The 27,500-nt window shown below is 42.7% G+C and overlaps 1 protein-coding gene across 2 annotated transcripts in view; it reads right to left on the bottom strand.

The window, feature by feature from the left end:
• The window catches only part of LOC131474317 (spectrin beta chain, non-erythrocytic 1-like), a 67,672-nt gene that overhangs the window by 37,743 nt on the left and 2,429 nt on the right, over positions 1-27,500 (bottom strand). Inside the window, exon 2 of one of the 2 annotated variants that reach the window (XM_058652127.1) lies at positions 15,197-15,466. In XM_058652127.1, coding sequence (XP_058508110.1) covers positions 15,197-15,356 — 160 coding nt within the window. In that variant the 5' untranslated portion in view covers positions 15,357-15,466. Of the gene's footprint in view, positions 1-2,115; positions 2,706-15,196; positions 15,467-27,500 lie in introns of those variants that run through there. The other variant, XM_058652126.1, reaches the window with a different exon arrangement.

Genomic DNA, 27,500 nt, shown 5'->3' with positions numbered 1-27,500 from the left:
TCCCTCAGGACCTTCCCCTGTTCCTCAGAACCGTCACCTGTTCCTCAGAACCTTCCCCTGTTCTTCAGAACCTTCACCTGTTCCTCAGGAACTTCCCCTGTTCTTCAGAACCTTCACCTGTTCCTGAGAACCTTCCCCTGTTCTTCAGAACCTTTACCTGTTCCTCAGAACCTTCACCTGTTCCTCAGAACCTTCACCTGTCCCTCAGGACCTTCCCCTGTTCCTCAGAACCTCCACCTGTTCCTCAGAACCTTCCCCTGTTCTTCAGAACCTTCACCTGTTCCTCAGGAACTTCCTCTGTTCTTCAGAACCTCCACCTGTTCCTCAGAACCTTCCCCTGTTCTTCAGAACCTTCACCTGTTCCTCAGGAACTTCCTCTGTTCTTCAGAACCTTCCCCTGTTCTTCAGAACCTTCACCTGTTCCTCAGGAACTTCCTCTGTTCTTCAGAACCTTCACCTGTTCCTCAGGACCTTCACCTGTTCTCTAATCTCACAGCTACTTTAAGTCTCAGAAAGTCAATGAGGCTAAAAACTGCTCTATTAGCCTCCGGCTAAATTTAGCCTGCTGGTAAAGTCACACTGAGGTGATGAAGATGAAGGTTCCAAAGTTGTCTCTCTGTGAGTTTAAGTTTCTTCTGAAGGTTGAATTAGGTTTGAATATCGATTGTTAAATGTTTGAAGCAGATTTAGAGAACATGGACCAACAGGGGGCGCTGCTTTGATCACATACAAACAATTAAACATCTTTGTGGATGTTGTTGGTTCAGTTTTGTCACTTGTGTTCTTCTGGTTCAGAGTGATTTGTGTCTCACTGAAGGACAACAAGGACATGGGGACACTGAGAGACAGAAGACGAGCGGCTGATTCACAGAGGAATAATAAAGCACATCATGTGACGTGAAACATCACAACCACACGACACAATGTGGGAGTGGGAGACAAAAACAGCCGTGTTACCTCACACTGCCCTTCAGCAAGGCACTAAAGTCCCAGCAGCCCCGGCGGCGCTGATAGGGTGTGACAGAGAGATAAGATCATTTCTGCTGAGTCATTCACTCTGATTCACTGTTCACGATGTCTTTAATTTTGTTTGTGCTCACAGAGAACAAAGATTTACACTGACTCTCTGCAGCAGGGGGCGCTCACAGTGACTCAGAGAACCACACTTTTAAAAACCAATGACTCAAAGACTCAAAGATTTACACTGACTCTCTGCAGCAGGGGGCGCTCACAGTGACTCAGAGAACCACACTTTTAAAAACCAATGACTCAAAGACTCAAAGGCTCAACAACTCAAAGACACAAATATTTAACGACTCAATAACTCAATAACTCAAAGATTTAACTACTCAATAACTTAAAGACTCAAAGATTTAACTACTCAATACCTCAAACACTCAATAACTCAACAATTCAACAATTAAACGACTCAAAGACTCAATAACTCAATAACTCAACAATTCAACAACTCAAACACTCAATAACTCAACAATTCAACAATTAAACGACTCAAAGACTCAATAACTCAACAATTCAATAACTCTACGACTCAATAACTCAACAATTCAATAACTCTACGACTCAATAACTCAACAACTCAAAGACTCAATAACTCTATAACTCAACAATTCAACAACTCAAAGACTCAAAGATTTAATGACTCAATAACTCAAAATTGTAACGACTCAATAACTCAAAGATTTAACTACTCAACAACTCAAAGACTCAATAACTTAACAATTCAAAGACTCAATAACTCAACAATTCAATAACTTAACGACTCAAAGATTTAAAGAGTCAATAACTCAAAGACTCAAAGATTTAACGACTCAAGGACTCAAAGACTCAACAACTTAATGACTCAAAGATTTAACGACTCAATGACGCAACAACTAATCGACTCAAGGACTGAAAGTCTCAACAACTCAATGACTCAATAACTCAACAACTCAAAGATGCAATGACTCAACGACTCAATGACTCAACAACTAAACAACTCAATGACTCAATAATACAAAGACTCAAGGACTCAAGGAGTCAAAGACTCAAGGACTCAAGGAGTCAAAGACTCCATGTGTAAAAAACTCCTTCACTGCTCCTCTCCTCCTCTCTTACCTTGGAGCTGTTTGAATCTTCCCTCCAGTTGGTTGTAGTTGAACGCAGCCTGACCCGAGAATCCAGGACCAGGACTTGAACCTCTGACAGGACTCAGACTTGGACTCGGGCCTTGGCCCGGCGACAGGGGGCCAGCGTAGTCTGAGGATGAAGAGAGAGGTCCGGGCAGAGCGGAGGTGGTGACGCTCTGAAGCTCCATGAAGAAAGTCCACAGAAGGCGCTGAGAGGTTCAGACGAGACAAGGCATCGAGGACAAGAGACGGTTCTGTTTCAGGCTGAAGTATGCAAAGATCAGGTTTCAGGACCTGCACCCATCCAGTCTAGTCCAGTCCGGAAGGTGACTGAGAAAGTTCTTTGACTGAAGTCCACTTGACTGAAACTAAAGCTGAGATGAAATAATCCCAGTTTACAGTGAGTGAGAGACAGAGCAGCAGAGTCTCTCTCTCTCTCTGTCTGTCTGTCTGTCTCTCTCTCTGTGTCTGTCTGTCTCTCAGGAATGACTGGATCAGCAGAAACACAGTGACATCATCACACTTTCTCTCCATCCATTATGTCCATTATGTCATTGTCCTCATGCTCACACCTTCACCAGGACCCTCCCCCTTCTCCTCCCCCTCCTCACACACACACACACACACACACACGATGGAGACGCAGCACGACGACGAGTGTCACAACGAGAGAGAGAGAGAGAGAGAGAGAGAGTGTGTGTGTGTGTGTGTGTGTCTTCAGTTTTCAGCTCAGACTGAAGGAGAGACCGAGGGAGGGGCAACAACAGCTGCTGCTCAGCCCAACAGCCAATCACAGCCCTCACTGTGACCAGTGATGTCAGTCCTTATTAGCATAAGGGGTGGAGCAGAAAGAGGGTGGGTGGGTGAGAGAGAGAGAGAGAGAGTGAGACAGAGCGAGAGACAAAGAGAGACAGAGAGAGAAAAACTAGATGAAAAATTTAAATGAAAAAATGGATATTGTGTTACAATGTAAAGTGCAGAAAAGATGAAACTTCTGAACAGTGTGTGTGTGTGTGTGTGTGTGTGTGTGTGTGTTGAAGGACAGCTATAATCAAACAGGAAGAACTTCTCCACAACAAACTCTCAGATCAAGTCAGGATGTCTCACACACACACACACACACACTGCTGCCTCCATCACTAAGTTGTATGTGTTATTTTGTCACTTCAGTGTTCAGATTGACCTCAGTGACACAAAGTGACCACACGAGGCAGCAGAGGACCAGCAACTCCTGTGTGTCACCCCCCCAACTGTGTTTCCTGTCATCATCTGGTTTCCTCGTGACTGAGCCTCAGGACTAAAACACAACATCTAATCAAACGCTTCATTCATGCAGAGGGGGTGGAGTCACAGTCAGACCGCTGCACTCACAGTCTCCGCCTCCAGGGATCGAACTCTAGCTGTGAAAAATCTGCAGCTCAAACCAAAAGTTTGTTCAAAGTTCAGACTCATTTCACTCAAGTGATGAATTTCACACCAACACACCACCTCAGACTCCGCCCCCAGGCCCCGCCTTGCCCACACACTCTGATGAGCTCATAACTGCAGCAGCACGTCTCCGCCTCCTCTGGAGTGTTCTCGTCAAAAGAAGCGCAAAGTGGGAGGGGTTTTGACAGAAGGCTCCTCCTATTTTCCTTTTTTGAATCTAACTCTGAGCGCATGTTAGGGCGAGAGCGAGGACAGGGCGATAGCGAGGTTGAGGGCGAGAGCGAAAGCGAGAACGAGGCGGGGTGAGGACTGGGCAAATGCAAGGTCGAGGGCGAGGGCGAGAGCGAGGACAGGGTAAACGTGAGGACAGGACAAGAGCGAGAACTGGGCGAGTGCGAGGACGGGGCGAGAGCGAGGTCGAGGTCGAGGGCGAGGGCGAGAGCGAGGACGGGGCGAGTGCGAGGACGGGGCGAGAGCGAGGAGTGGGCGAAAGCGAGGTCGAGGTCGAGGGCGAGGGCGAGAGCGAGGACGGGGCGAGTGCGAGGACGGGGCGAGAGCGAGGAGTGGGCGAAAGCGAGGTCGAGGTCGAGGGCGAGGGCGAGAGCGAGGACGGGGCGAGAGCGAGGACGGGGCGAGAGCGAAAGCGAGGACGGGGCGGGGTGAGGACTGGGCGAAAGCGAGGAGCGAGGACGGGACGAGAGCGAGGACGGGGCGAGAGCGAGGACGGGGCGAGAGTGAGGACGGGGCGAGAGCGAGGACGGGGCGAGAGCGAGGACGGGGCGAGAGCGAGGACGGGGCGAGAGCGAGGACGGGGCGAGGACGAGGGCGAGGGCGAGGACGAGGACGAGGGCGAGGACGGGGCAAGAGTGAGAGCGAGGACTGAGCCAGCATTCCCAGCATTCCACAGGAAGTGAGTATGTGTGTGTGTGTGTGTGCCCATGTATTACTAATGTTGTGGGGACAAAAATCAAGTCCCCAATGACTACATTTTAAGGTTAGGGTCAGGGTCAGGATTAGGATTAGGATTAGGATTAGGATTAGGCCAGTTATAATTGTGGTTAAGGTTAGAGTAAATCTCCAGGAAATGAATGTAAGTCAATGCATTGTCCCCTCAAATCATGAATGTTGTACATGTGTGTGTGTATTTGAAGAACATGTTCACGTCTTAAACTCAAGTTAGTAAATCACTCACTCTCACACACCAAAGTCCAGAGAGAAAATCACAGGAGCTGCTGCTCCTCTGCTGCCTCGTGTGGTCACTTTGTGTCACTGAGGTCAATCTGAACGTTGGATTTCAAACACTGAAGTGACAAAATAACACATTTGAACTGGGAGTGAAGTGATGGAGGCAGCAGTGTGTGTGTGTGTGTGTGTGTCTGTGTGGGTGAGTTAACAAACTTCCGTTTCCTGTTATAAAGTCTGTCTAACAGTGAAATCATAAAAAAATGTCTTGCATTTTCAAATACTGATAGTTTTCTGTTTAACTTTGTCAAAAATAATTCACTTCCTTTCTCTCTCACACACACACACACACACACACACACACACACACACACACACTCACACACACACACACACACTCCTTCTGTCTCTGCCTTCAGTGTAAGTTGATCTGTGACCAGCGTTTCCATGGTGACTGCCGGTTTTGTGTTTCCCAAGATATCATGTGGAGGTGCAACACACACACACTCACATACTCCCACACACACACTCACACACTCCCACACATACGCACACACAGCCTCTTCCTGCTCATGCTGGGTTCAGCAGACTCAAGGATGACAGTGTTTTTGTACATTGTATGTGTGTGTGTGCGTGCGTGCGTGCGTGTGTGTGCGTGTGCGTGCGTGTGTGTGTGTGTGCGCGTGCGTGTGTGTGTGTGTGCGCGTGTGTGTGTGTGTGTGTGCGTGTGTGTGTGTGTGTGCATGTGTGTGTGTGTGTGTGCGTGTGTGTGTGTGTGTGTGTGCGCGTGTGTGTGTGTGCGTGTGTGTGTGTGTGTGTCTGCGTGTGCGTGTGCGTGGGTGTGTGAAAGGCGACCCGTGAGCGGCTGGAAGATGCCGAAGAAAAGTCTTAGAACTGGTCATGTTTCCATGTTTCACAATTCTTTTATTTCTTCACCAATAGCAGCAACAGATGAAAAGGATGGTGAGAGTTAAACCAGCAACACAGACAGATGGTAAAAGGGCGCCTTATATACTGTGCTACCATGTAACTACCACTGGACTCTTCCACTAATGAGGTAAACTTAAAATATTATAATGAGGTAAACCTAAAATATTACAATGAGGTAAACTTAAAATATTATAATGAGGTAAACCTAAAATATTACAATGAGGTAAACTTAAAATATTACAATGAGGTAAACCTAAAATATTACAATGAGGTAAACTTAAAATATTCCAATGAGGTAAACTTAAAATATTATAATGAGGTAAACCTAAAATATTCCAATGAGGTAAACTTAAAATATTATAATGAGGTAAACCTAAAATATTACAATGAGGTAAAGTTAAAATATTACAATGAGATAAACTTAAAATATTATGATGAGGTCAACTTAAAATATTATAATGAGGTAAACCTAAAATATTACAATGAGGTCATATTAAAATATTACAATGTGGTAAACTTAAAATATTATAATGAGGTACACTTAAAATATTACAATGAGGTAAACTTAAAATATTACAATGAGGTAAACTTAAAATATTATAATGAGGTACACTTAAAATATTACAACTAAACTTAAAGGACATAGAATGCTTGTATCACACATATATGTTAGTTATGGAGGTCTACTTACATATATTAACTTGTTTTCACGGTCACGTATATGTTAGTTATGGAGGTCTACTTACATATATTAACTTGTTTTCATGGTCACATATATGTTAGTTATGGAGGTCTACTTACATATATTAACTTGTTTTCATGGTCACATATATGTTAGTTATGGAGGTCTACTTACATATATTAACTTGTTTTCATGGTCACATATATGTTAGTTATGGAGGTCTACTTACATATATTAACTTGTTTTCACGGTCACGTATATGTTAGTTATGGAGGTCTACTTACATATATTAACTTGTTTTCATGGTCACATATATGTTAGTTATGGAGGTCTACTTACATATATTAACTTGTTTTCACGGTCACATATATGTTAGTTATGGAGGTCTACTTACATATATTAACTTGTTTTCACGGTCACGTATATGTTAGTTATGGAGGTCTACTTACATATATTAACTTGTTTTCATGGTCACGTATATGTTAGTTATGGAGGTCTACTTACATATATTAACTTGTTTTCATGGTCACATATAACTTGTTTTCATGGTCACATATATATGTTAGTTATGGAGGTCTACTTACATATATTAACTTGTTTTCATGGTCACGTATATGTTAGTTATGGAGGTCTACTTACATATATTAACTTGTTTTCATGGTCACGTATATGTTAGTTATGGAGGTCTACTTACATATATTAACTTGTTTTCATGGTCACGTATATGTTAGTTATGGAGGTCTACTTACATATATTAACTTGTTTTCATGGTCACGTATATGTTAGTTATGGAGGTCTACTTACATATATTAACTTGTTTTCATGGTCACGTATATGTTAGTTATGGAGGTCTACTTACATATATTAACTTGTTTTCATGGTCACATATATGTTAGTTATGGAGGTCTACTTACATATATTAACTTGTTTTCATGGTCACATATATATGTTAGTTATGGAGGTCTACTTACATATATTAACTTGTCTTCATGGTCACATATATGTGAGTTATGGAGGTCTACTTACATATATTAACTTGTTTTCACGGTCACGTATATGTTAGTTATGGAGGTCTACTTACATATATTAACTTGTTTTCATGGTCACATATATGTTAGTTATGGAGGTCTACTTACATATATTAACTTGTTTTCATGGTCATATATATGTTAGTTATGGAGGTCTACTTACATATATTAACTTGTCTTCACGGTCACATATATATGTTAGTTATGGAGGTCTACTTACATATATTAACTTGTTTTCACGGTCACGTATATGTTAGTTATGGAGGTCTACTTACATATATTAACTTGTTTTCATGGTCACGTATATGTTAGTTATGGAGGTCTACTTACATATATTAACTTGTTTTCATGGTCATATATATGTTAGTTATGGAGGTCTACTTACATATATTAACTTGTCTTCACGGTCACATATATATGTTAGTTATGGAGGTCTACTTACATATATTAACTTGTTTTCATGGTCACGTATATGTTAGTTATGGAGGTCTACTTACATATATTAACTTGTTTTCATGGTCACATATATGTTAGTTATGGAGGTCTACTTACATATATTAACTTGTTTTCATGGTCACGTATATGTTAGTTATGGAGGTCTACTTACATATATTAACTTGTTTTCATGGCCACATATATATGTTAGTTATGGAGGTCTACTTACATATATTAACTTGTTTTCATGGTAACATATATGTTAGTTATGGAGGTCTACTTACATATATTAACTTGTTTTCGTGGTCACATATATGTTAGTTATGGAGGTCTACTTACATATATTAACTTGTTTTCACGGTCACGTATATGTTAGTTATGGAGGTCTACTTACATATATTAACTTGTTTTCACGGTCACGTATATGTTAGTTATGGAGGTCTACTTACATATATTAACTTGTTTTCACGGTCACGTATATGTTAGTTATGGAGGTCTACTTACATATATTAACTTGTTTTCACGGTCACGTATATGTTAGTTATGGAGGTCTACTTACATATATTAACTTGTTTTCACGGTCACATATATGTTAGTTATGGAGGTCTACTTACATATATTAACTTGTTTTCAAGGTCACATATATGTTAGTTATGGAGGTCTACTTACATATATTAACTTGTTTTCGTGGTCACATATATGTTAGTTATGGAGGTCTACTTACATATATTAACTTGTTTTCATGGCCACATATATATGTTAGTTATGGAGGTCTACTTACATATATTAACTTGTTTTCATGGTCACATATATGTTAGTTATGGAGGTCTACTTACATATATTAACTTGTTTTCATGGTCACGTATATGTTAGTTATGGAGGTCTACTTACATATATTAACTTGTTTTCATGGTCACATATATGTTAGTTATGGAGGTCTACTTACATATATTAACTTGTTTTCATGGTCACATATATGTTAGTTATGGAGGTCTACTTACATATATTAACTTGTTTTCATGGCCACATATATATGTTAGTTATGGAGGTCTACTTACATATATTAACTTGTTTTCATGGTCACATATATGTTAGTTATGGAGGTCTACTTACATATATTAACTTGTTTTCGTGGTCACATATATGTTAGTTATGGAGGTCTACTTACATATATTAACTTGTTTTCATGGTCACGTATATGTTAGTTATGGAGGTCTACTTACATATATTAACTTGTTTTCACGGTCACGTATATGTTAGTTATGGAGGTCTACTTACATATATTAACTTGTTTTCACGGTCACGTATATGTTAGTTATGGAGGTCTACTTACATATATTAACTTGTTTTCACGGTCACGTATATGTTAGTTATGGAGGTCTACTTACATATATTAACTTGTTTTCACGGTCACATATATGTTAGTTATGGAGGTCTACTTACATATATTAACTTGTTTTCAAGGTCACATATATGTTAGTTATGGAGGTCTACTTACATATATTAACTTGTTTTCGTGGTCACATATATGTTAGTTATGGAGGTCTACTTACATATATTAACTTGTTTTCGTGGTCACATATATGTTAGTTATGGAGGTCTACTTACATATATTAACTTGTTTTCGTGGTCACATATATGTTAGTTATGGAGGTCTACTTACATATATTAACTTGTTTTCGTGGTCACATATATGTTAGTTATGGAGGTCTACTTACATATATTAACTTGTTTTCACGGTCACGTATATGTTAGTTATGGAGGTCTACTTACATATATTAACTTGTTTTCACGGTCACGTATATGTTAGTTATGGAGGTCTACTTACATATATTAACTTGTTTTCACGGTCACGTATATGTTAGTTATGGAGGTCTACTTACATATATTAACTTGTCTTCATGGTCACGTATATGTTAGTTATGGAGGTCTACTTACATATATTAACTTGTTTTCGTGGTCACATATATGTTAGTTATGGAGGTCTACTTACATATATTAACTTGTTTTCGTGGTCACATATATGTTAGTTATGGAGGTCTACTTACATATATTAACTTGTTTTCAAGGTCACGTATATGTTAGTTATGGAGGTCTACTTGCATATATTAACTTGTTTTCATGGTCACGTATATGTTAGTTATGGAGGTCTACTTACATATATTAACTTGTTTTCATGGTCACATATATGTTAGTTATGGAGGTCTACTTACATATATTAACTTGTTTTCATGGTCACATATATGTTAGTTATGGAGGTCTACTTACATATATTAACTTGTTTTCATGGTCACGTATATGTTAGTTATGGAGGTCTACTTACATATATTAACTTGTTTTCATGGTCACATATATATGTTAGTTATGGAGGTCTACTTACATATATTAACTTGTTTTCATGGTCACATATATGTTAGTTATGGAGGTCTACTTACATATATTAACTTGTTTTCATGGTCACATATATGTTAGTTATGGAGGTCTACTTACATATATTAACTTGTTTTCATGGTCACATATATGTTAGTTATGGAGGTCTACTTACATATATTAACTTGTTTTCATGGTCACGTATATGTTAGTTATGGAGGTCTACTTACATATATTAACTTGTTTTCATGGTCACGTATATGTTAGTTATGGAGGTCTACTTACATATATTAACTTGTTTTCACGGTCACGTATATGTTAGTTATGGAGGTCTACTTACATATATTAACTTGTTTTCACGGTCACATATATGTTAGTTATGGAGGTCTACTTACATATATTAACTTGTTTTCATGGTCACATATATGTTAGTTATGGAGGTCTACTTACATATATTATCTTGTTTTCATGGTTAAAAACCTCCTAATCGCTGCAAACGAGCCGATCAAAATATCTCCTCACTGACGCTCTCGTCAGCCGTGCTGTTTCAGACCAAAACCACACCCCCAGAACCAGGACTGTGTTGTGATTGGCCAGTCAACGAGAGCTTTCCCCCTGTCCTGTGATTGGCCAGGTACCTGGAAGTGATGTAATAGATAGGCCAGCTCTCAGATACACAGCTCCCCCTCTGGCACGGTGGATGCTCTGCATCTCAGCAGCTACAACGAGAGTAGTTCTTCTTCTTCTGCGGTTGAATGTACGCAACCGGATGTGCCCGGACTAGTGCCCGCACCAGGAGGCGCTACGGTGGTGAGAGGAGTGGTGAGGATTTCTGATGACGACATCAAACTACGGAAGTGCCGATCCGCTTCGCAGAGCCCAGGAAAACAATACAACACTATTTTCTCAGCAGTGGCTGAACTGTTTGTTCTGAAACTTTAGGGTTTCATAAACGAGGTCATGACGCAGATACACACACACACAAACGCAGCGTTAATTGGAGCTTCAGGTCTATGTGGGCTTTAAAATATTACAATGAGGTCAACCTAAAATATTATAATGAGGTAAATATTATCAAATGGTTATTTTGCCAAGTGACAATTTTTCCTTTTACCTTTAGCTCCTAATCTTCCTCACTCCTCTGTCACTGATATGCCCCTGCCGATAAACCTATAAAATATATTTACAATAAATAAACAGAACCACCAAACATTTGAAATCCGCCCCCTTTCCTATCCGGCCACTTGGTCTCTCCCGGAACGTTCATCACGGTGCCCACGCCCCCGGGGGAATCTTTTGGCCGCGGACCCTGGAGCAGACACCGGACCGGACAGGTAAGTGTTAGGGTTGGGCGATTAATCGATTTTAAATGGAAATCTGTTTTTTTTGTTTGGACGACTTAAAAAAATAAAAATGGATTTTTTTCTCTAACTAAAACGTCTACTGCTCTCTCCACCTGTTAGCACTTACCTCATGCTTAAATAGTCCTGGTCTTCCCCTGTCATGTCGCCAGTTCGTCTTGTTTTGTCCATGAGCTACATCGTCAAGTTTTTTCATAGTCTAGTGATTCATGCTTCCTTGGTTCAGTTTATGCATATTGAGAATTGTTTGACCCTCCTGAAGAGCGCTTTTCGTTAATGGTTTTTGAATCCTCCCAGTGAGTGTTTTTTGTTCATGTTTTTGATCCTCCTTGAGAGCGTTTTTTGTTTATACTCTTATTAAATAAACTTTTTGTTAAACCTTATATTGTCTGGAGTCGTGCATTTGAGTCCACCAGTCTTGTGCCTGAAACCGTAAGAATGAACTGGCCTGAAAATGGACTCAGCCGACCCGGCGAAGTTACAAACCACCCTATCTGCTCAGGGTACTAAGATTTACCAGCACGAGACACAGCTGGGCACAATCAGTGTTGGTGTCAAGGACCTCACAGCGTCAGGAGGAGTTTCAAGCCACCGTCACCACTCAGATTAACCACCTGGCCGGACAGCCTGCGGTGGCATCAACAGAGAGACGTGCTGCTCCAATGTCTCTGGCTTTGGCCCCTCCGGAGAAGTTTTCCGGAGACTCAGGCGACTGCAGAACTTTTTTAGTCCACTGTGACCTGCATTTCAGACATAACCGGACAGCCTTTGTGTCAGACCAGGCTAAAGTGGCGTTCGTGGTGTCCCACTTAACCGGCAGAGCCGCAGCTTGGGCTACAGCCGAATGGACCAGAGACTCTAGCGTCTGTCAGTCACTCTCGGTATTTCAAGAGACATTGAGTAGAATTTTTGATCATACGTCACCTGCCAGCGAAGCGTCTAGACTCATTATGCAGATTAGGCAGCATAACCGCCAGGTGGTAGATTACGCCATAGAGTTTTGCACCGTAGCTGCGGACAGCGGGTGGAACACACAAGCCTTAATAGGCGCGTTCATGAATGGACTCTCAGAACCTATCAAGGATCATTTAGCGCCATTCGGGCTTCCCCAGGACCTGGAAGCCGTCATAGACATGTCGATTAGAGTGGACAACAGACTACGAGAGAGGGAGAGAGAGCGGTGGCGAATGGCAGCTCCTCCTCCCAGTCACCAGGGGCACTCGCCGAGGATCCAGCATCCAAGGACTTCTTCAGGCTTCACGTCGGCGACTTCCGGGATGACAGCGCCACCCCATGCTCGGGAAGTGCCAATGCAGCTGGGGGGAACCCAAATCACTCCGGAGGAGAGACAGCGCCGGCTGCAGGAGGGCTGTTGTTTCTACTGTGGACAATGGGGCCATCTACTCGCCACATGTCCGGAAACAGGATCGAGCTCTCCAGCCAAGAGGAGGGCGCTTGTGAGCAGGATTACCCCTTATTTTCCTCCTTGTGACGGCCTACTTTTCTCTTTGACTGTGCTCCCTTCCCCTAAGCCTAGGTGCTGGTGTGTTTGTGGGCGGGGCGCCCCTTAACCGCTGATCAGCTACACCTGCAGGCTGCTCCTGAGGCCTGAGAGGCTTCATTTGTTCTCCATTAGTTTTTTTGTTGATTGGAAAGAGCACACACGACCTGGCTCCTTTTTTTCCCACTGCAACCCACAGACACCACACTACTGACCACTGATTAATTCCATGCTGACTTCCTACCCGTGTGAAATGGCAACCTGTTTTGTTGGGATTTGCAATACAGCAAACATTTTCACTGCATTCAGCTCACCTCTCCTCCCTTTTATTGTTTTGGCTACCCTAGGCCTCAACACTCCTCGACCTCTGACTCTCATTAAATGACCATGATTACTCAGAGGGTGTTAATTGACTCTGGGGCAGACGAAAGTCTCATGGACTGGAATTTAGCAAGACTGAACCAAGTTAAAACTGTTCACTGACTCCTCCGGTTAAAGCGACTGCTTTGGACAGTCATATATTGTTCAGAGTTACTCATTGTACAGAACCTATCCGGATAACATTTAATGACGGTCACATAGAAATTATGCAATTTCATTTGTTCGACTCGGCACAACACCCACTGATCTTAGGGTTCCCTTGGCTAAAGAAACACAACCCAAACATTGATTGGAATTCAGGCAAAATTAGGGGGTGGGGAGACGAGTGTGAACACTCATGTAAAGATCACCTTGTGACGGAATCTGGCATTTCTGAGACTCCAGATACTGAACTAAGCTCAGGAAACGAATACAACGAAATAGACTTATCTAAGGTACCCTCATGTTACCATGACTTAAAAGAAGTCTTTAACCTCATCGACTGTTTGACTGTGCTATTGACTCGTTACCTGGTGCGCCCATCCCTAAGGGGCGTCTATATTCCAGCTCGGGTCCGGAGAGGGCAGCAATGGACGAGTGCATCACCTCCTCCCTGTGTGTGCGTATGCGTGTGTGTGCCTGCGTGTGTGTGTGTGTGTGTCTGTGTGTGTGTGTGTGTGTGTGAGTCATTTAATATATATCATGAATTCATGATCTCAAAATATTAAGATCTTTGTGTGAAATGGTTTTTAAATATTATTCTGAAAACTGAACGACTGAAGATCATCTATACACACACACACACACACACACACACACACACACACACACCTGCTTGTTACACACTGTTGTGAATTATTTAGTGACACTCGTGGATCAGACGACCATCAGGGTAAAAACTGCAGGGGGTAGAGTTACTTAGACACACACGCACACACACGTGCACACATGCCACCAGCATGAGTGATAGAGTATACTGTAGATAAGGCGTGTGTTTGGCCTGTGTTTGCCTTGTGTTTGCCGTGTGTTTGCCGTTTGTTTGCCGTGTGTTTGCCGTGTGTTTGCCTTGTGTTTGCCGTTTGTTTGCCGTGTGTTTGCCGTGTGTTTGCCTTGTGTTTGCCTTGTGTTTGCCGTGTGTTTGCCTTGTGTTTGCCGTGTGTTTGCCTTGTGTTTGCCGTGTGTTTGCCTTGTGTTTGCCTTGTGTTTGCCGTGTGTTTGCCTTGTGTTTGCCTTGTGTTTGCCGTGTGTTTGCCTTGTGTTTGCCTTGTGTTTTCCGTGTGTTTGCCTTGTGTTTGTCGTGTGTTTGCCTTGTGTTTGCCGTGTGTTTGCCTTGTGTTTGCCGTGTGTTTGCCGTTTGTTTGCCGTGTGTTTGCCGTGTGTTTGCCTTGTGTTTGCCTTGTGTTTGCCGTGTGTTTGCCATGTGTTTGCCTTGTGTTTGCCGTGTGTTTGCCTTGTGTTTGCCGTGTGTTTGCCTTGTGTTTGCCTTGTGTTTGCCGTGTGTTTGCCTTGTGTTTGCCTTGTGTTTGCCGTGTGTTTGCCTTGTGTTTGCCTTGTGTTTTCCGTGTGTTTGCCTTGTGTTTGTCGTGTGTTTGCCTTGTGTTTGCCGTGTGTTTGCCTTGTGTTTGCCGTGTGTTTGCCTTGTGTTTGCCGTGTGTTTGCCTTGTGTTTGCCTTGCGTTTGCCTTGTGTTTGCTGTGTGTTTGCCTTGTGTTTGCCTTGTGTTTGCCTTGTGTTTGTCGTGTGTTTGCCTTGTGTTTGGCGTATGTTTGCTGTGTGTTTGCCGCGTTGTGTTACCTGCCAGAGCTTTGATTCTGGAGCGTTCAAACAAACGTGCTGAGCTGTTCTCGTTGTCCCACTCATCAGTGTCCCAGCGGTTGTTGACACCTTCACTGTACTGCTGCTGGATCTCCATGTGTTCGTACTCGGCCGCTACCGATGTCATTGTGACCTCCATGCGACTCCGCCCCCCTGCGCCGCTGAGTCCGTCCTCCTGCTGCTGTTAAAAAGACGGGACCGTGAACGCAGCGTCAGTGTGAGAGTGTTTCTGAGAGACTGCACTGAAACCTGGAGACAAAAGACAGAAGGGGACATTTAATCACATGTAGATGTGACACGCACACACACACACAGACACACACTTTAATTTAACTTTTATTTTGAAAATATTTACAGAGTTTTAAAAATGAAAACGTTGACTTTTCTATTCTTTTTTTCTATAAATTCACTTGAATGAAAACACTCAGTGAACTGTTACAGATGATGTCACAACATCTGTTTTTTATAAAAACAATATTCATTTCATTTCCTGTTTCCTTCAAAAAAAAGATTTGAAAACTGTCTCTGTGTCAGAGAGCAGGTCATGTGACCAGAAGTCTGCTCTGTCATTGGCGGCAGAATCAACAGCTTCCTTCTCATCTGAGGAGCAGGACAGTGATGCCACCTTCTGGTGTTAGCATGTCACTACAACACACACGCACACACACACTGCTCTTTAAACTGCAGACGATGCGTTTGCTGTCACTGCATCTGAGTGTGTAAAAAAAGAAAGCAGAATCAGCACAACAGTGAGTCAGCAAACGGCGCCATGACTCGACACTTTAACCCCAGGTCAGCTGCAGAATCTCGGTCACATGACACGTTTCTGGACATAAAACATTTTCTACTAAGTTCTCAAATATCATATATATGTTATAAAAAGAAAATTTCATTTGTGTTTACATGTTGTTTACAAGTTCACTGACATAAACAGTAGGTGGCGCTAAATCTAAAGTTGACCTTTTTATGGATATGACATATTTTAAAAAAGTGCATAAAAACAGTGGATGATAAAATGTTCACTGGACCCGCCCACTCATGTCTGATCTGACCAATGAGACGGTGTCTGCCAGTCTGCAGTGTGTGTGTGTGTGTGCTGCCACCCACTTGCAGCTCAACAACCAGTCAGGCTGAAGCTGCTGCTTGTGTTGCTACGCTAAAAATACAACACCACTGGGACCTTGGCTGTGTGTGTGTGTGTGTGTGTTGCCTGAGTGAGACTAACACAATGTTCACTCAGGCAGAGGCAATAAACCACACACACACACACACGCACGCACACACGCACACACGCACAGTTATCTGTCTTGTCTCATGTTAAATTCTCTTCATGTTCAAACACTAACATTTACTTCATCAAGTGATCAATACATTGGTGATTGTCATGTGATTAGTTCCCAGAATGAAAGTGTTTGACTGACAGGACAAAGATCAAAGATGAAATCACAGTAAAGTCTCCGGAGTCGTTACCGTGACGACGAACACAAACAGCAGAACCTGCTTCACAATAATCACCAGTTTAACTTTGTCCTCTCAGTTTTCAGCTCACTTTATTTTACATCACATTTATATGACTTACATGACACTTATTGATTCATTCATAAGATGAACTGATGATTTTTTAAGCGTTCACTCCACAGCAGATTAGTCTGAACTTCTCTAACTGAACGTCTAATTATGACCTCGCTCAACAACAAAACCACACGTCTCCACGGCAACGCTCTCCCGGCAATCACTGTGTCACAGCGAGCTTGTCAACATCTGACGGTAACACAAAAAGATTCAGAGCGACAAAAATAGAGACGACACAGCGCCACCTACTTAAACTCCCACACCGACAATGAGACGCAACCAGGCCGATGCTCACTCACTCACTCACTCACTCACTCACTCACATGCAGACTTAAATGATCCTGTGACTTTTACACATGGTTTTCCATCATATGACCTTCTATAAGAGACCTCTTATAGAAGGTGTAGAGAGAGAAGTGCTGTATCCAGGTGCAGCTGGCCCATAGAGGGCGACAGAGCACCACATGAAAAAAGAGAGAGAAAAAGAGTTCATTTTGTTGCTCTAAGTCTTAATGTTATTAGTATTATTATATATAGTGTCACAACAACAACACAGCGTGTAAGTGTGTGCGTGAGTGTGTGCATGTGTGTGTGTGAAAAGGGGGAGTGGCTACAGGAGAGCTGCGAGCACTTACTCGTGCCTGTAGCAGGACACCGGTCAGGTTTGAAATCAATCACACCATCGGTTCAAGAGATATGCCAATAACACACACACACACAAACACACACACACACACACACTTATTATGGTTCTGTAGATGTGATGATGTCATCTCCTCTGACTGTCAACACATTCCTGTGTGTGTGTGTGTGTGTGTGTGTGTGTAACAGTCAGAGCCTGTCGAGTATTTCTGTGAATCAATGTTTGATACATTTGTAATGAATAAATCATCTGTACATACACACACACACACACACACATACACGCACGCACGCACGCACACACACACACGCACGCACACACACACACACACACACACACACGACCACTCAGGACCCTCATTGATAATTAATAGTTAGTATTCCAGCTATATGTGTAACACTGTGTGTGTGTGTGTGTGTGTGTGTGTGTGTGTGTGTGTGTGTGTGTGTGTGTGTGTGTGTGTGCGTGTGTGTGTGTGTGTGTCCTCCATTAGCAACAGCTGAGGACACAAATATTCTCTGGAAACATACAGTAGTATGAGAACTAGGGATGTAGAGCTGCAACTAACGATTATTTTCATAATCGATTCATCTGTCGATTATTTTCTCGATTAATCGATTAATCGTTTAGTCCATAAAATATCAGAAAACCTTAAAAAATGTTGATCGGTGTTTGTCAAACCTGGAAATGATGATGTTCTCAAATGTCTTGTTTTGTCCACAAACCAAAATGATTCACTTTTCATGATTTCTTTGTGATCCAGAGCAAAGAAATGAAGAAAATATTCATATTTAAGAAGCTTAAACAATCAGAAATCTTGTTTTAATCATGAAAAAAACTTCAAACCGATTATCGATTATCAAAATAGTTGTCGATTAATTTAGTAATTGATTACTAATCGATTAATCGATTAGTCGTTTCAGCTCTATAGGGATGCACCAATCCGATATTTGTATCGGTATCGATTCTGATTTTGAAGAAAATTCTAGATCATGTATCGATGACAATGGGCCGATCCACGGCTGTTTGTAGAACCTGCAGTAAATGTTTGATTATCTGTGTGTCATAAAAAACCTAACTGTCCCTTTATCATCCCTGGTTTGGACGTTTGTTTCTGAGAATCTGTGGAATCGTTCATTTAAATAAACGGTGATAAGATGCTCCTCACACTTCCACAATCATCCAGATGATATTCTCACTAATCCTGGATTATTTAGAGAATTACTCTTCATCCTCTCTCTTTCCTGTGATGATGCAGCTGAAGCTGAAACCAGCCTCGTCCTGTTCAAACACAGTCTGCAGAAGTTAGTTTCCTGTTGGCTGTTTGACACAAGGACTCTCATATTCAGCATCAACCGCCTTCTTCAAACTAACTTCAGTGAAAAAACAGACAGACTTTAAGTGAAACTTTAAGAAAAACAAGAGTGACAGTGAAACAGCTCCACCTATGAGTTGTCTTCAAGGACAACCACAACAGCAGCCTGTTTGTGTGTGTGTGTGTGTGTGTGTGTGTGTGCATGAGCAGACAGATGAAGTGATTGTCAGTCCAGAAGCATGAGAACATGAAACACCAACAACACAGTGAAGCAGTGAAGAGAGAGAGAGACGCTTGTCTCTGTCTCACTGTGACCTTTCAAACGACAAAAAGACAAAGTCACAGGAAAACCTTAACTTTCCATGAACTCATGTTAGTGAGAGACACTGTTCTGTCTGTTCTATACTGTACTGTTCTATAATGTCCAATACTGTACTGTTCTATAATGTTATATACTGTACTGTTCTATAATGTTCTATACTGTACAGTTCTATAATGTTCTATACTGTACTGTTCTATAATGTCCAATACTGTACTGTTCTATAATGTTATATACTGTACTGTTCTATAATGTCCAATACTGTACTGTTCTATAATGTTATATACTGTACTGTTCTATAATGTTCTATACTGTACAGTTCTATAATGTTCTATACTGTACTGTTCTATAATGTCCAATACTGTACTGTTCTATAATGTTCTATACTGTACTGTTCTATAATGCCCAATACTGTACTGTTCTATAATGTCCTATACTGTACTGTTCTTTAATGTCCAATACTGCACTGTTCTATACTGTACTGTTCTATAATGTCCAATACTGTACTGTTCTATACTGTACTGTTCTATAATGTTATATACTGTACTGTTCTATAATGTCCAATACTGTACTGTTCTATACTGTACTGTTCTATACTGTACTGTTCTATAATGTCCAATACTGTACTGTTCTATAATGTTATATACTGTACTGTTCTATAATGTCCAATACTGTACTGTTCTATACTGTACTGTTCTATAATGTTATATACTGTACTGTTCTATAATGTCCAATACTGTACTGTTCTATACTGTACTGTTCTATAATGTCCAATACTGTACTGTTCTATAATGTACTGTTCTATAATGTTCAGTAATGTTCTGTAGTGTTTTAGACTGTTCTGTTTGACGACACTGAACTGTCTCTTTAAGAGGGAGGACAGAGTGTGTGTGTGGAATGTAGAGAGGACGAGTAGAAGAAAAGATGGAAGGAGGAGTGAAGAGGAGGACGTTTTCAGATCAGAGGAGTTTCATTTGTCTTTCTCACACACACACACACACACACACACACACACACACACACACAGTCCAGATTGGAGGGTCAGTTGTGTTGTCATGGTGATCCATCCCATCATCTCAGCCTGGCCAGCTGCCAGACTCTCACTCTCTCAATCCTGCCAGGCTCATGTTGCAGTGCATTGTGGGATATAAGATCTAATCTGTTTGTCAGGATGTGTGTGTGTGTGTGTGTGTGTGTGTGTGTGTGTGTGTGTCTCCATCCCTGTAACAACATTAGCAACAGATGCTACGCAGTCGGCCATGACAGTCACTGCTCATCTCCAGGCTGAAGATACATGCTGCACAACCCAGAAGGCGGCTCAGGTTCTGGTCCAGGTTCTGGTCCAGGTTCTGGTCCAGGTTCTGGTCCAGGCTCTCCAGGCACCTCCCTCCTGGCTGGTCTCCCTGCGTGTGCCACACGACCTCTGCAGCTCATCCAAAATGCAGCAGCTCAACTGGTCTTCAACTGACCAAAGTTCTCTCACACCACTGCTCCTCCGCTCGTTCACTGACTTCCTGTAGCTGCTCGCATCCGCTTCAAGACTCTAGTGCTTGTGTTCCATGCTACAAACGGATCCGGTCCAGTCTACATCCAGGACATGATCAAAACCTACACCCCAGCCCGCCCACTCTGCTCTGCATTGGCAAATCGGCGTGCTGCCCCTTCGCGCTAGAGTCCGGGCACATGTGGTGACGTACTTTCAACCGTAGAAGAAGAAGAACTACTCTGGTTGTAGCTGCTGAGCTCCGTACAAACGATACGCTCAGCAGCTACAACCAGAGTAGTTCTTCTTCTGCTTCTTCTTCTTCTTCTTCTTCTTCTTCAAAATAAAGCAGGACACAGCACCAAACTTCACCTAAAGCATCACCTCATGCATCGTTCCTGTGCCCAAGATACCACGCCCCAGCGGATCGAAGGACTACAGACCTGTGGCACTGACGTCACACATAATGAAGACCCTGGAGAGACTCATCCTGGATCAGCTCCGGCCCATGGTGAGACCACTACTAGACCCCCTCCAGTTCGCCTACCAGCCCCGACTAGGAGTTGAGGATGCCATCATCTACCTGCTAGACCGTGTCTACGCTCACCTGGACAAGCCGGCGAGCACTGTAAGAGTCATGTTTTTTGACTTCTCCAGTGCATTCAACACCATCAGGCCAGCTCTACTGAGTGAGAAACTGACAGCTATGCGGGTGGAGCCCCCCCTTGTGTCCTGGATTGTGGATTACCTGACTGGCAGACCACAGTATGTACGCCTGCAGCACTGTACATCAAACAGACTGATCAGCAACACTGGGGCACCGCAGGGGACTGTCCTCTCTCCCTTCCTCTTCACCCTGTACACCACAGACTTCAGCCACTGCACAGAGACCTGCCATCTTCAGAAGTTTTCTGACGACTCTGCAGTAGTTGGACTTATCAGTAAGGGTGAGGAGACTGAGTACAGGGGTGTGGTGGATAACTTTGTCACGTGGTGTGAGCAGAACCATCTGCAGCTCAACGCGACAAAAACTAAAGAACTGGTGGTGGACCTGAGGAGGACCAGGGCTCCAGTGACCCCTATCTCCATCCGTGGGGTTAACGTGGACATAGTGGAGGATTATAAGTACTTAGGAGTGTACATAGACAATAAACTGGACTGGACTAAAAACACAGACGCACTCTACAGGAAGGGTCAAAGCCGTCTCTATTTTCTGAGGCGGCTGAGGTCCTTCAACATCTGCCGGACAATGCTGCGGATGTTTTACGAGTCTGTGGTGGCCAGTGCTATTCTCTACGCTGTGGCGTGCTGGGGCAGCAGACTGAAGGTACGGGACGCCAACAGACTTGACAAACTCATCCGCAAAGCCAGTCATGTTGTTGGAGAGGAGATTGACTCCCTGACAGCAGTGTCAGAGAGAAGGATGTTGTCAAGGATTAGGTCCATACTGGACAACTCCCTCCATCCTCTACATGATGTGCTGACCAGCCACAGAAGCACATTCAGCAAGAGACTCATCCTACCACGCTGCACCACAGAGCGCCACAGGAAATCATTCCTGCCTGTGGCCATTAAGTTGTACAACTCTTCTGTTTGATAAATAAGCTTATATTTCATCTGTATATATTGTAATATGGGGGGAGGGGGAGGTACAAGCTTTAAAGGTATATTGTGGAAATTTTTAACTGTGTAAATTTATTCTTATTTTATTCGTATTCTTGTAACTTTGTACTTTTATTCTTTGTTTTATTCTTACTTATTCTTATAGTTTTTGACTTTGTATTTTTCAAAATTGCTGCTATAAGATCCGTTTCTGCTATAACATTCGTTACCTTTGTACACTGGAGCGCTGTGACGAAGGAATTTCCCGCAAGGGATTAATAAAGTATATTCAATTCAATTCAATTCAATTCAAAGGAAGGAGCAGGGCCAACAATACGTATATAACTGTCTTTGTGAGCTTGTTCTGTCGTTTAGCATTAGCGATAGCCGGCTACAGGCTAAGCTACAGGCTAAGCTACAGGCTAAGCTGCATGTGTGTTTATCATCTCAGTAACCACAACATGATCCACGCTCCAGGCGTCCTGCAGCAGTCTTTCACTGTCACAGTGTCTTCTGACTCTGGCTCACACTCCGCCATGACTCAATGTTTTGATCATTGCTCGCAGTGCATCCACCTTCCCAGAGGGGGCGCTGCGGGTCTGAGAGCTGACGTGCCAATGACGTCACTTCCAGGTAACTGGCCAATCACCAGACAGTCCGTGTTCTGTGGGTGTGGTTTTGGTCTGAAACAGCGCGGCTGACGAGAGCGTCCATATCTCACATAGAAGTGAGACGGGACCATGCTATGACCTCTTTAAAGAACAACACGTACATGAGAGCTTAGCTGGATATCAAGCCCCTCCCCATTATCCACCCACTGTCTTCAAAATCATTTCCCAAGATGCCGAGTGTGTCAGAGTGTATTTATGGTGAGGACAACATGGGTGTAAAGCTCCTCACACGCACACACACACACACACACACACACAGGCGTCTATGAGGTCATCAGTGTTGTGTTACAGGGTGGAGGACAATGATGTAATCCTCACTGTTACCATGGTAATCCTACAAAAAAAAACAGCTAAAAGTGTGATCTTATATTTGCAGAAATATGAACCAGTGAAGTTGAAATGTTTGAATAAAAGAGTCACATGACAGGTCAGGTGGTACCAAAGGTTGTGACTCAAACATGTGACACACACGCACGCACACGCATGTATGTGTGTGTGTGTGTATATATACACGTATGTGTGTGTGTATATACATATGTATGTATGTGTGTGTGTGTATATACACACGTATGTATGTGTATGTGTATATATACACACATATGTATGTGTGTGTATATATACACGTATGTGTGTGTATATGTGTGTATATATACACACGTATGTATGTGTGTGTATAGTATAAGTATATACATTATTATATAAAGTAGACAGTGTTGGTGATCAGCTGAGGCTCTTCCTCAGTTAATCACTCATTTCCTCTGATTTCCCTGCTCACTGACCCCGCCCTCACTTTCACAGCACGGCCTCAGGGTGTGCACCAAAACACACACACACGCGCACGCACACACGCACGCGCACACGCACGCGCACACACACGCTATAACCCCAAACTCAAAGTGTTTTGTTTAAAATAAAATCCTCTGCCTTCACTTTGTTATGATGCCAGACAGGATGGGTTGGACTTGACAGATGAAGCTCCTCCCCCACTGTTTACACACACACACACACACACGCACACACACACACACACACACACACACACACACACACACACACACACACGCTATAACCCCAAACTCAAAGTGTTTTGTTTAAAATAAAATCCTCTGCCTTCACTTTGTTATGATGCCAGACAGGATGGGTTGGACTTGACAGATGAAGCTCCTCCCCCACTGTTTACACACACACACACACACACACACACACAGATGCACTTTATGTTGACCTTCAACATGACTCCATTTAATTTGATTTCCAGTTTACTCGAGGGCGTTTCTCTCTCTCTCTCTCTCACACACACACACACACACACACACACACACACACACACACACACACACACACGCACACACACACATCTGGAGGCTTCAGTCCCAACATTTCATTTATCAGGAATGTGTGTGTACGTGTGTGTTTTTCCCATCTTACAATTTCAACGTGAGGACGACACATGCACACACACACACACACACACGCACAGACTGATTGTCCTTCCTCTGTACATTATGACTTTAAAAGCTTTTATTTTGAAGGCTTTACGGCACTTCCTCTTACACCTGGGCCCGTTTCAGAAAGCAGGTTCAGTGAAACTCTGAGTTAGATAATTCCTGGTTTTTCGGATTCACAAAGCCAGGTCAGCTTAACGCTGAGTCAGTTACCGTGGCAACATACTCTGTGACCCTAACCTGCTCGCTGTGTCTCCTGCTGAGCCTCGTCTCATGTCCTCACTCATACAGTCCATATCATTCACCCGTGAAACTAACGACATTTACGTCTTTGAAAACATCAACATCACAGTTAGACGTTACTTCCTGTTCCAGCGGGTTGACAAATCTTAATGTTTGACTGTGTTTATATTTACACGTGGAAATATCGTCATGAAATAGTGTTGAGCAAAATGTTTTCATGTAAAATAGAGTGAAGAAAGTGAGTGACTTTTATAATGATAGTTTTCTCATCTTCAGTTTGTGTGTCGTCAGGTTCCAGCTGAATAAAGATCAAATCTAATGGAACATATTTATCATCATTAATGACTGGATGAATGAGTGAATGACACTGTATTAAATGGAACAGTGTTCATTTATTCACTCCTCTCTTCACATAAATGTCATGTGTTCATATTTCTGCTCACTGGATTCAAATGGAGGCTGTGCTCTTTGTTTACCCGTTGCCATGGTGACTCGTAGTATCAGAGCTCCACTCAGAGTGAACTGAACTGATGCTGATCAGCTGTTCTGGACCAGAGTTTGTTGTTTGTTGTCTTGTTTTTGTTTATAAACTCTGTTTGTAAACACTATTTTCACTCGTTCATAGGTCGCAGTGAAAACTCCGCTATCGTTCACTCGTCAGCTGATGATGATGATGATGATGATGATGATGATGATCCTGTTAACAGTCGACACACTTGTCTATATTTAGCTGAAGCCTGGCCCCTCCCCCCCTCCCCCTCCTCCTCCTCTCGGTCACACTGTCCCACTTCCTGTCCTGTGCAGGACATTTTCCAGAACATTCCTCGGTCTCTCCTTTTCCATTCCTTCAGCCGGTCTGTTTCTCTCTGACCTCTGACCCTCAGGAGGAGGAGGAGGAGTAAAAAGTGAGTCAGTCTTCAAAACCATTCACAGATGAACCAGGAAACAGACTGAAGGCTCCGCCCACTTAAGTCACTTTTTAAACATGTTGTTTTTATGATTGTGAATCAGTTATTTTTGTTTCCATGGTAACACATTCATCTGTGAAACATAAACATCATGTGTTCAATGACAGCGCCACCTACTGGTAAAAGCACCTTAAATCTTCTAATGCAGTTGTTATTTTATTTTGAAAGGAAATGTTGAACCTGAGTTTTTCATGATTTAAACGAAGAGGACACAGTGAAGGTGACGAGGAAAGAGGGAAGGAGGGAAGGAGGGAGTTAAAGAGGAGAAATAAACAGAGCAAGAAGAAGAAGAGGAGGAGTAGTGAATGATTTAAGAAGAGACAGATGAAGAGGAGGTCACTGCAGAGGAAAGGAGGGATGAAGAGTCTGCAGAGGAGGAAGAGGAAGATGAGTGTCCTCGTTTCTGAAAATAAAAGTCACCTTCCTGCTCTTAAAGGGACAATTCACCACTTTAGTTCAGACTCACTCATCCTCTGGTCATGTGATCATCTTCATTTCTTTATTCATCAAACAATTGATGGACACACAGAAGCTGCTGCTGTCATGAAAACCACTGTCCCTCTGTCTGTCCTCAGTCTCTCCCTCTGTCTCTCGTAAGCTCCTCCCTGTTCAGGACCAATATCCATGTCCTCTATTGGCACTTTTCCATGACCCAGTTCCAGCACGGCTCAGCTCGGCACAGTTTGGTACTGTACGGTTTTCCTCCTCAAAGTAGGCGGAGTTATCACATCACTGTGTTGACGTAGTTTTCTCCACGACACAAACACAAACTAGTGACTTGTAAAGCAGTTGTTTTGGGTGAAAGTGAATCATTAAAAAGATTTGTTCACAGAATGGATCAGTCCTTCAGTCACTGAAGTGAAATACCACTGAACGTCTGACACAGTCACTGAAGTGAAATACCACTGAACGTCTGACAGTCACTGAAGTGAAATACCACTGAACGTCTGACACAGTCACTGAAGTGAAATACCACTGAACGTCTGACAGTCACTGAAGTGAAATACCACTGAACGTCTGACACAGTCACTGAAGTGAAATACCACTGAACGTCTGACACAGTCACTGAAGTGAAATACCACTGAACGTCTGACACAGTCACTGAAGTGAAATACCACTGAACGTCTGACAGTCACTGAAGTGAAATACCACTGAACGTCTGACACAGTCACTGAAGTGAAATACCACTGAACGTCTGACAGTCACTGAAGTGAAATACCACTGAACGACTGACACAGTCACTGAAGTGAAATACCACTGAACGTCTGACAGTCACTGAAGTGAAATACCACTGAACGACTGACACAGTCACTGAAGTGAAATACCACTGAACGTCTGACACAGTCACTGAAGTGAAATACCACTGAACGTCTGACACAGTCACTGAAGTGAAATACCACTGAACGTCTGACACAGTCACTGAAGTGAAATACCACTGAACGTCTGACACAGTCACTGAAGTGAAATACCACTGAACGTCTGACAGTCACTGAAGTGAAATACCACTGAACGTCTGACAGTCACTGAAGTGAAATACCACTGAACGTCTGACACAGTCACTGAAGTGAAATACCACTGAACGTCTGACACAGTCACTGAAGTGAAATACCACTGAACGTCTGACACAGTCACTGAAGTGAAATACCACTGAACGTCTGACACAGTCACTGAAGTGAAATACCACTGAACGTCTGACACAGTCACTGAAGTGAAATACCACTGAACGTCTGACACAGTCACTGAAGTGAAATACCACTGAACGTCTGACAGTCACTGAAGTGAAATACCACTGAACGTCTGACACAGTCACTGAAGTGAAATACCACTGAACGTCTGACACAGTCACTGAAGTGAAATACCACTGAACGACTGACACAGTCACTGAAGTGAAATACCACTGAAAGTCTGACACATTCACTGACGTGAAATACCACTGAACGTCTGACACATTCACTGACATGAAATACCACTGAACGTCTGACACATTCACTGACATGAAATACCACTGAACGTCTGACAGTC

The sequence above is a fragment of the Solea solea genome, chromosome 15 (assembly GCF_958295425.1).
Source record: "Solea solea chromosome 15, fSolSol10.1, whole genome shotgun sequence".
NCBI lineage: Eukaryota > Metazoa > Chordata > Actinopteri > Pleuronectiformes > Soleidae > Solea > Solea solea.
This window is presented reverse-complemented; position numbering and strand designations above follow the sequence as displayed.